General features: G+C 33.0%; 1 protein-coding gene across 5 annotated transcripts in view; it reads right to left on the bottom strand.

Moving 5' to 3' along the window:
* Positions 1-471: 471 nt before the first annotated feature.
* The window catches only part of LOC148608418 (RPA-interacting protein A-like), a 19619-nt gene continuing 8901 nt past the window's right edge, over positions 472-11189 (bottom strand). For 4 of the 5 annotated variants that reach the window (XM_088543815.1, XM_088543816.1, XM_088543817.1 and 1 more), the window contains exons 4-8: positions 9633-9717; positions 9032-9143; positions 6415-6478; positions 3409-3546; positions 472-696 (exon numbers count right to left, since the gene is read on the bottom strand). In XM_088543815.1, the coding sequence (XP_088399941.1) occupies positions 667-696; positions 3409-3546; positions 6415-6478; positions 9032-9143; positions 9633-9717 (429 nt within the window). In that variant the 3' untranslated portion in view covers positions 472-666. Of the gene's footprint in view, positions 697-3408; positions 3547-5806; positions 6042-6414; positions 6479-9031; positions 9144-9632; positions 9718-11189 lie in introns of those variants that run through there. The other variant, XM_088543819.1, reaches the window with a different exon arrangement.

Below are 11189 nucleotides of genomic sequence, written 5' to 3'. Positions count from 1 at the left end.
AAATACCAGTCCATATAAAATTCAGACACTGCCAATGGTAAAGTGATTCATGGTGTAGAAAAACTCACAGAACAAACAATGGTTTATCAGTCTATATACATGTATGCTATATATTTACATAATAATAATCATTTCAGTATTCAGATCTGCACTTTTGAGAAAATCATACATTCATCTTACATTAAAATCAACCAAATGGAACCAAATCAAGAACAATAACTCATGCAAAAAGCCAATTTCATGCACAATCTATATAATTTTTATCTCAAACCCAAACAACCAAATGAAAAACTAAGACTGGTTATGTAAGCAGTAACTGTTTCTGAACAAGAAATAAAACTGAATCTGGTGGGTTTTTGTCATGCATGAATCACCTTCAGTCTGATTTTTAGAAAGACTGTTACTTAAAACACAGTTTAGTCACAGTAGTTTCTATCTACATTTAGGAAAGCGAAGACATACAAAACACACTTTTCTTCTATAAATGGATTATAAATTACCCTTTATTCATGAAGGAACTTTTGTACATGAAAGTAGAAATACAGATTTAATTTAAAATGAGGAAATGCACCAGTCCTCAGCAATACCATTGGTACAAAACCTCTGGAGTTCCCTGCATAGTTTTTCACACTTCACTCCATCTTCAGACAGTATGATTGTCCTTATTCAGATTACAATATACATCCAATCACAAGCCTGAAAAATAAGATCAATTTATCAGAAGGGATTTATAAAATAAACAAGTTTCCTGCAATAATATCCTTTAAACTAAATGCACTAAGAAGACCATTAAAAAGAGTGCATATATTAGTTTCATGCTTAAAATCAATAACCAGAATTTTTTTTCCTGAGTTGTCATCTACAGTTATGTGTTTCAAGATGTATTCTAATAAAACATAATTCTAATCTGCCAAACAGGAACATCAAGGAGGAACACAACATCTTAGCTAGATTTTTTGTCAATATTTTTTTTTTCTGATTTGGTAGATTGAACAACTAAACATTATTCTTAAGCATATTGTTTCCGGAATAGCTAATTTTTTGTAATATAAATATTTTAATATTTAATTAGTCAAACCAAATGATTTTTTTTATTACTAAGTGGGCCATTAATGGAACAAGAAGTGATACCACAGCATATGTTAAAAACTGGGGAAAGGCAAAAATGTTCAAAATGGCCTAACCCAAAACTACATTATGGATTTTGCTCTAAATTGAACATATTCTGATCTTAATAGAACTTAACAACTGTGCAAAGTTATAAGAAAAATCATTGATCTGTGTCAAGTTATCATCTAAAACCATTGAGGGATTGACAAACAGAAATGTAACTTTTTGGAAGGTATCACATAATACCTTGCCACTTTGTGTGGCAGTTTATAAGAAGACGCTCCCAGGAGCCTCAATTGTTCACCTGGTTAAATTTTGTCTTTCAATGGCAATAAATTTAACAAAAAGTTGTCTTACAATTTTGACTCAAGAAGACTTTGGTAGGACTTATCACAAGTATTATTACATGGCTTAACAGACAAAAATGAAAATTTGACCACAGATAGATCTAATCATGCTGAACATTTTTACCCCTTGTCAGAATTTGGCTAAATCTAACGGTTTTGGAGATACATAATCGACAAAACTACAGTGAGACCCCTATGTTCTTTTTTAAGTAATGGCGGCCATGTTTTTTGACGGATCAAAAATCTAAACATAAATTTTGTGCAAGATATCCAAAGGAACAATCATAACAAGTTTGATTCTAACTGATCAAATAGGGTCAGAGGAGAAGATTTTTAAAAAAATAACATTAAAAATAGCAAAAAAAAACGTCGAAAAAGGACAATAACTCTTATTAAATGGTTTGAGAGATAAAAATGAAAATTTTACCACTGATAGATCTCATCATGCTGAACACTTTTACCTATGTCAGAATTTGGCTAAACCTTACAACTTTGGAGATATATGAGAAAAACTACAGTCTGACCCCTATGTTCTACTTTTAATAACGGCCGCCATGTTTTTTGGCGGATCAAAAATCTAAAAACAACTCTTGTACAAGATACCCTAAGGAACATCTGTGCGAAGTTTCATATGATTCCGCTCAGTAGTTTCAGAAGAGAAGATTTTTGGAAAATTGTTAACTGATGCCAAGTGATGGCAAATAGTTCACATGGCCTTCGGCCAGGTGAGCTAAAAACTGCTTATTTTGTTTAATAATATGTAATTTGATTTATTAACCTCAAGTTTTATAGCAGGTAAACGTTAGAAAATACATTTGTACACTTATTGCTATTGCAGAAACATCATTGAACAAATGAAACTCGTTAACATTTAAAATGGGCATTTGAGGAAGACATTGGGTTTCTAACATTGTTTTCAAATCAGTTTATAAAACAAATAATTCACCCAAAAATGTGATTCTACCTCTAATGGCTTCTATACCTTTGTCTTTTGATTCAATTAATTTTACAGTACTGTGAAAGTATTTTTATTTCGTGGATACCAACTTTCCTGGATTAGAAAAAGAAGAAACACAAGTTCATGGATTTTTGAATTTGTGGTTTTGAGGTATTCAGTATACTCATCAATGAAAATCTCCTCTTAATTGGGGACCAATTTAATTTTTTGGTTTGGCCTACCCACGAAAACCATAAAATTGGTACCCCATGAACAATAGTACTTTCACAGTAAAAAACCAAGTTTACATGGTTCATAGACAATGAATAATGACACAATTCAAATTTTTGCCTTCAAAGGTTCAAAAATATAATAACCCTCTACTATACACTATTCTCTTATATTCTGTTTTCTGTCATACTACAGAGTCAATTCTGAAAATTTGGTACAAAATTGTTTAAGGGGCAAGTCAAAACAGAAGTTTAGTGTGTTTTTCACACAAAGTACCTATTTTTCTATTCCTTGGTGTGTGGAGGTTCAAGTAACTTACAAAGGCATTAAAAAATATTGTCCTAAAAATCAGTAGCCATGGTAACATACTGAAAACAATATTACTGAGCTTAAGTATAACTTAGGCTAACAGCCAAATACTACATTTTGTAAAATATCAGGAACTTAGAAGCTAGCAAAGGAGGAAAGCTTGCATGGAGGAGGTGGGAAAAGGTACAAATAATAACACCCTTTTCGATCAATTTGATCTCAATTTTATTTCCTTAAGTTCATGCAAAATAAGGTGTTTTGAAAATCAGCCAATTGATACTGAGGAGAGAACGTAATACAGCAGAGGACTGAAACAGTCAGGAAGCCCCTCTTCATTTGAATTACACTTGTTTATCATCACATATATACATGTATATCATCTATGTATAAATGCTTAACTGCATTTAAGCAATATATCCACCAAATTCTACTCTTTTTTTTAAAGTTTTTTTCTCCTATGATGACATCACCCACCTTACATGACATGAGCAGATTGTTATTGCCATAATCTTGTACCGCTGAGAAGACTGGTTGTCCTTCACATAAAGCACTATGTTCTCTGGTACCCTGGTCTAGAGATGATCTGACATTGGCTAATGTAATACAATCTTGCTGAAAATGGAAAAAAAAGTTTACACTAAGCAAGTACTTTTTGCAGTTGCCAATTTTTAATGGATTCAGTCCAAAGAACAAATCTAAAATATGAACTGAAATAATACAAGACTGATACACTTATCATATTTACTCCTACTGTTTTCAATTACCTAACTGTTGCAAAAAATTACAATAATCTTTGACAAAATGTCTGCCTATCCAATATTGTAGAGAAAACAAATATTCAACAAACTGACCAAATACTTTACAGTTAACAGTATCATTACCCAGATGCTCTGAACAAGGGTCTGGAAATTCTGACAGCCTGTGTCGGACATTTTATCAAATTTCAGCAGACGTTTGTGTCAGTCTTTTAACTACCTAGATCAAGAATAAACTTTACAAAAACCCTTTTTTGTAATTATTTAAAGATAAATATTGGAATTTGTGTTATTCCATCACATTCTTTCACAAAATATCTGAACGAGTGAATGAGTTCAGTTTCGACTACCCATGGACGTTCTGACATGTAACCAAAACATCTTGTCTCTTGGACTTTTTCATCACATCGGCAAACAGTCGAAAACTTCCGAATGATGTAAAAAATGTTGATTGTATTAAAAATAAAATCGCAATTACATTTTGTATATTGATTTGAATGAGTTGTTGATTTCTTTATTAAAAAGATTCAATCGATGAATTAATAATTACTAACTATGACCGATTCGTAGTTTCAGCACCATGTGCTTTCGTTACCACTGAAAGATCAGCGGGAAAATGATAGATTTGTCAATCTTTTTCTTATTCAAATCAAGTAATAGATGTATGAAAATTCTCTGAGTCACTTCAATTAATTTGTATACGCAATCGTACTGCACGTGTAGCGTTAATGTAATTATGCAATTAACTAATCAGTTACAGGTAAAATCGCAGTCACAGGTGGCTGCACATTGGCTAATTAATATTGATGTACTTCTGTCAAATAATTTCCAATAAACAATTTGGAGACAGGTAGACAAGATGTTTATACAGTAACAAAACCACGATGACTGTAATTTATAAGGCTTGACAGTTTTTTTTATGTCCAATATCAGAAAATGGTTGTCAGTCATTTGTAAAATTTGTCAGTCAATGACCAGCATTTTTTACTGTTTCCAGATCCTTGGCTCTGATAAAAAGTTCCTCACTATTTTGAAGTGATGACATGTTTTTTGGTCACTCCAGCAATGCTCGAGGTTGTCTGGCAAGCTATTTTTTGATTTGGTGCCATCCTTACCTCTAGCACCTGACACATTGAAAGCCACCGCAAATGTGAATTAGCTTAACATGTGTTTTAAAACATTTAAAGTCTTTTATTTACATAAAAGAAGTTTAACCTACCGGAAATCGAGCAATAAAAATCCCAAATATTTCTTAAATACCTAGAAAACATTTGTAATGAAGACAGTTGTCAAAATGACCAGCAATTTTGAATTAGGTCACTAATTTTACGGAATACAAAATGTTTTTGACAAAACGAACTTAAAGTTGGGAAAGGCAATTCGTTGGTTAATTTGATATGTTCGTTTCACAAATTTTAAAATTCGTAATTTTATCAACCAGAATTACTGTAATCTTCCGTGTATACCGCACACTTTTTTTTCAACTTTTTCTTTGCTCCAGAAGAGGGATGTACAGTATACACCAAAACAATGAGTTACAAGATTTTTTTTCTAGAGACATAATTTTCAGGTCCGTAATTTTTGGAAATCAGAACCAAACAACATCATGCCACTGTATTTTTGAGAACAGTTTTATGTGAAATAAACAATTAGTTTTACTGCTATTTAATAGTTATTTTATCCATCGATGCCGTTTCCTTGCATTTCATAGTTTGTACGAAAAACCACGACTAGCTTCTTACTGTTCTCTCAAATCAAGTCGTCAAATTATAACTTCTTCACCTGTGAGCGATGGAGCTTTAAATACACAACACCGGGAGTGCCAATCTGTCCTCGGGTCCATTGTCATTTAATTATCAAATAACACAAGATCAATTTAAAAGGTGAAACAATTATTACTAATCCTTTAATCCGCTTGATGAACTGTTTCCAGATATCAATACACAACTTGGCAAATTAAAACATCTTTTTATAAATGGTCGGACTTGACACCATTGTTTTAGCGAATTACCTAATTTGTATTCGAACAGGAAATGTAAACATTTCAGCCGACTCAGATCTAATACATCGCTATTTATAAACTATTTTAATCAATAAATGGCTTGCAAACGCAGGGAAACGTAAAAAATACTTTTATTTAAAAGATTAATGATGAAAAGATACGCATTTTGGTAAATTACTGGAATCCTTTCATCTCAATGTGGTCTTCTGCTGGTGATTTTTTCCTCACTTCCCAGTGTGCATTTTACATGGAAACTACCTTTTTCCGCTGATCTTCCTTGCCATGAAGGGGGTGCACAGAATACATAGATGCATGTAATACAAGGAAGAATACAGTACGCACTCAAAAAGCTAAAAACCAAATACAAAGTTCATTTTAACTGCATTTACAAAGGATTTCCAGGATTCCTGGATTTACTTATCAGGAAGGTCATTTGTTTTTCTTCAGTTTAGTCACCTTCTACCATATTATGATAAAGAAACTGTATAAAACGTTTTAAATGGCAAATAGTTTACTTTAATTCTGCTGACTTCGAAGAAAGGCGAAACGAGCGTTATGCAATATAGCGCTCGGAAGTAAAACAATATGGATTATTTGTGACATTGGTAGTTAAAGGATTGATGATGATGTGGGGAAAACAATCTACTATAGAAACTTGCCGCCATATCAGCTTCGTATATCAGTCTCACGCCAAATGAGTGTGAGTTGGCACTAAATACATACCTCAGTATTAACTCTCATGCCACAGGGACAAAATATCACACCCTGGTTCTGTAGTAGGGGATTTCTGTAATACAAAAAATAAACTTTTTTTATTCCTCTGGGGTTTGAACTTGGTAATAGATTGGTAAATGCATGTTTATTGAATACAAGAACAGTTACTGAAAATTATTGCATTGATCCTTTAATAGCGAAAAATGCAACTGACTCTAAAATGCAATAATTAAAACTGGCATTGTGGAATTTCATGTGGGTTTTCTGCTGTGGCTTCATTTATCCATGCCATTATGTACAAAATCACATCACGCTTCTTTGTTTGGGTCATTGTTTTTTTTTTATTCTTAACGCATACCAATTCTTGTCGACTTGATAAAGGAGAAGACCATGCTATTGTGAAAGTCATAAAAATCGAAATTAATCTCTTAATTGTTTGTGAAAATTACATTGAAACATAATAATTTTTTTTTTCTTAACTAATTAATTGCGATTTGTAACTTAGGGAATTTGAATTTCCCGCGACTATGGGCGCCACCATGATCGGTTGTGCTGTGACGTCACGAAGTTGGTTTGTAAAGTGACAGTAGATAGGTAATTGATTATGATGTCCGAAAAAATCACAAATTTGGGACTTTTCCCCTATAATTTTAACCCAAAATAAACAGAAAAAAAGATTGAGTCACAACATGTAAGCAAATGTCATACAACATTGATGAACAATGGAATTTGCAGCCAGAATACTAGTATGTTTGAGGAAAATCTAATGGCTACTTCCGAAGAACGTTCAAGAAGCCGGTCAAAAACCTTTAGAATATTTCTCTTTTATCATTCTGGCAATCGTAAGCTTGACAAGACAACATGTTTTGGTGAGTAGATAAACAGGATCGTAGACAAATTTACAGAATATTCTTTGTTTACATATTATTTGCAGTATACTTGTATCAGTACCAAAACGACTTACTGACATCACGAGCCAACCAGAAGCTATCGATAAAATTCAATAAAGTCGGCTTATGATCTTCCTTCAGATAGGAGGGTTCTGCAAGATGCTATCCACTTATATTTCAAGGATTTCGAACTTTGCATAGCTTTGAGCATTTTATAAAACCACATTTTGTATTAAAGGTTATTTATTTTTGTTTACGTGGGTATGATTTATCATAAAAGACTAACTTAATGCAAAGGTGGTCTTTCCCTTTAAGGATAGACATACAATGTACATATTGACAGACTGATCACAATAGGGCATCAGCCACATTTTATGTATGGGCCTTAATCACTTTTTAAATAAAGTTTCATAAAAAACTCAATGCATTTCATGAAATGAACATGCAACTGTTTATCTCAAAGCAGTTTTCTACTGGTAAAATTTCCCTGCTTTCTACCAGCAACTTTAAAAACACCATTACTAAGGGCCATTTGTCGATTTCTTTTATAGGAAAGGGTGTTTGTGTAAGGCTTATTTACGGAAAGATGCAGTATATTAAAAGCAACAAAATTTATCACGGTACAATTGGTACATATTATATCATTAATCATGTACTCTAACAATGCATAATCAGGCCTAAATAACGAGGTCAACAAAGAAGGTGGAAATTGGCAAATCAGTGAAAAAAACAATAACAGTAAGAATACTGGCAAAACAGGAAGTAAATATACAGTATAAAAAAATCATAACAGTAAAACAGTCTTTCCCAAATGGCATCGGTCCAACAGCCCTGACAGGTAAAACTGTTGTCGGACCGACCAACTACGATCTTTTTCCAGACCAAATGTGCAACATGTTCCATGATCGGTTCTGGGATTTATTATTTTTTGGGCATGCTCGATTACGATTACTGTTTTCTTTTCCGGTTTTAGACCAATGTTTAACTCAAAATCGTGAAAGAAGCAATCCCTGGAAAGTCTTTAAAATGTCCAATAACAGAGGCTGAACACAGCCAAAGGAAAAAGAGATAGGAGGAAAATCGTCCTGATCGGAAATTCGGTAATAGCTGGGATAGGAATATGGATACTTCTATTTTTATAATTTATCTAATTAAACAATGCAATTCATTTCGATAGGCATTGGGATTGTGTTTTGGTGGGATAGGAATATGGAAACATTTATTCTTACATTTGGATGCAGTTTTTTCTTTAGCCAAAGAATAAAAAATTAAAAAAAAAAAAAAAAAGCTATTTTATTCAAACTTTCTCAACATTTCACATGAACAAATTAACAAAGTAACATGATAAAGGCTGAGACAATATAAAAATTAAAACAACAAATGAGCTGCACACCATACATTATTACAAAATACAACAACAAATGTAAAATAATAAATGTCAATACATTGCCCACTTTTACAATTATAGTTAAAAAATTTCGGTCAGACAAAACCAATCAGCCTGTCTGACCGAATGACAGACAGATCCTCTGACAATTTGGCAGAGACTGAGTAAAATCACAATTTTAAGAAGCGAATTCAGCTTTAAAGCAGACAAAAATCAGGCCTGCATAATACAAATATAAAAAACATGCATAGTCTTGGTAGATTATTACTTGCAAATACAAATATACTATGCATTGATATGGGTTGTTTCACTACTTTCTGTGTTTAATATTGATACATTACCCTCTTACCTCTGACAGATAGGACAAATAACTTCATCAGTAGAGAGTCTGTCTACAGCATCACAAAGAGAATTCTCTTCAAGTTTCACACTACTTTCATACTCATCAATCATTCTTTTTTCTACAAAGTAAACAATGCAATTTCACTACAGCATTATATACTACTCAGACTAAACAGATTGAGAATGAGATTGTCAAACTTAGTATATTGTATGTTACAATGTCATTAAAATCAAAATACAGTCCTCATTAAAACTATCTACACAGTGGTTGAGTAGGGAATTGTTTTCTAACTGGTAAGCAATAATTCTTTTTTAAATACAAAAACTAGAAAAACTGTGACCAATGCTCACTAAATTGATAGCCCCACTCCCCAATTTGATATAACGCAATCTTTTGACTGCCAAATTGAGTCAAAAATAGAAGGTGCAATATATGTGTATAATATAAAGATTCAAAGACAATTTAACTGAACTCCAAACTCTGAACTGAATCAGTGGTGTAGAAGGAGTAATGGATGAAAAATAGGTACCCGTCTGTTAAAGGAAAGAAGAAGTATAAATGGGAGGATGTTTTTTTATAATCTATACACACTGATTAACCAACTGACCCTCAGATATAAGTTCATTCTGTATATCTTCAAATAATGTCAGCATTTCTTCTGTATTTATATCAATCTCTAAGTCTGTTTCCATCTGAAGTGAAAATAAATATATACTATACATTTAGATTTAGATTTATCAAGGCATGATAATTAAAGTATGTTGAGGGCATTCATCAAAGTCAAAAGGTCATATTGGGAGCACTCCACCTTGACATCAGGCTGTGCTCAATTGGTCTAGGGAAGCATTCTAATAAATTGTATCTGGACAACTTCTTTTCTTACATATACATAGCTAATGGATTGCAGAATAATTGGAGGATTTTTCATTTTAATTTTTTTTCAAGAAACCAATATTTTCCTTTGATTTTGAAGTTGTGTTTACTCTAAAAAATGATGTTCTATAAATGAAGAATGGATTGTTTGTTTGTTTGTTTGTTGGAGTTTAACGTCCGAGCAGCAATATTTCAGCTATATTCAGACAATGAACATGAAATGGATGATAAAATGAACATGAAATGAAAAAAAAGGATGGGTCACAAGGATAATAGGGTCGACAAATTTTGATTGCCACTGGAAAAAGGGGGATGGGGAAGGTCGGGCAATTTAGCCTCCTGTGGCGGAGCGCAATGGTTCCTACTCCTATCGAATACCACAGCAGGGTTCTTTAACGTGCGAGGAACGTGGCATCTTTCCCAACACGGTGCACCACTATGGTTTGCGGTCAGGTTTTCCGTATTGTAGCCTGACAACCCCAGCATGTAACACGCCAGGGGTACCCCATTCCACCACCTGGGGCACACATCCCAGTTGCTCTGTGGGCAGAGCGCCTAGCCCCGGCTAGGTTTCTGAGCACTATTTAGTCACCTTTTACGACAAGCTTAGCGCTGCTGCAGGCCGATTCTTTTAACACCCGGACCTGCACGGGGCATGAAGAATGGAAAGTATTGAAAAAATTAAGAACTAATTTTTTACATACATATGTGTTTCAAACAAAAGATTACCATTTTTTGGTATGTACAATACACATTTATGTATTGTGGGCAGTGCAATTTTGAAGGTCAAAACGTGGAAAAAAGTTTTTTAGACATAGATTGCAGTAGATTGCAGAGAGAAAAGATCGATATTTTCCACTTGGTCAGTCAATTTCTTTACCTTGATCCAGTATTTCCTACATAATTGTGAAGGAAAGAAATTTCTAATCACACTTAAACATCATGTAAAGATCAGTAGCAACATTAATTGCATAATTTGAACTTCGAAGCATGATAAAATTAACACAGGATGTACAAATGTACAAAATCTAAAGTCAGGAAAATTGGACATTTCTGGTTTTGGTTGTTACTCAAGTTTCGTAATTTTTCATTTTAAAACATACTTTAAAAAAAGAAAATTGTTAGAAACAATCAACAGCAGTTTCAAAATAATAATTTTTAGCTGCATACGCATTCAATAAGGAGGGTTTGACAAAAAAGGACTTTGTTACTTTTTGGTTTTCAGTTGTTTCATTTTAATATCTCTAACCGGGTTTTATAAAAAAGAAATATTGTACAACCTTTGTCTGAA

This window comes from Perna viridis, chromosome 9 (genome assembly GCF_037379345.1).
Source record: "Perna viridis isolate PV_CMFRI_1.1 ecotype Kerala chromosome 9, ASM3737934v1, whole genome shotgun sequence".
Taxonomy (NCBI): Eukaryota; Metazoa; Mollusca; class Bivalvia; order Mytilida; family Mytilidae; genus Perna; species Perna viridis.
The sequence above is the reverse complement of the archived record's forward strand: the minus strand, read 5'-3'. Positions and strand labels throughout refer to the sequence as shown.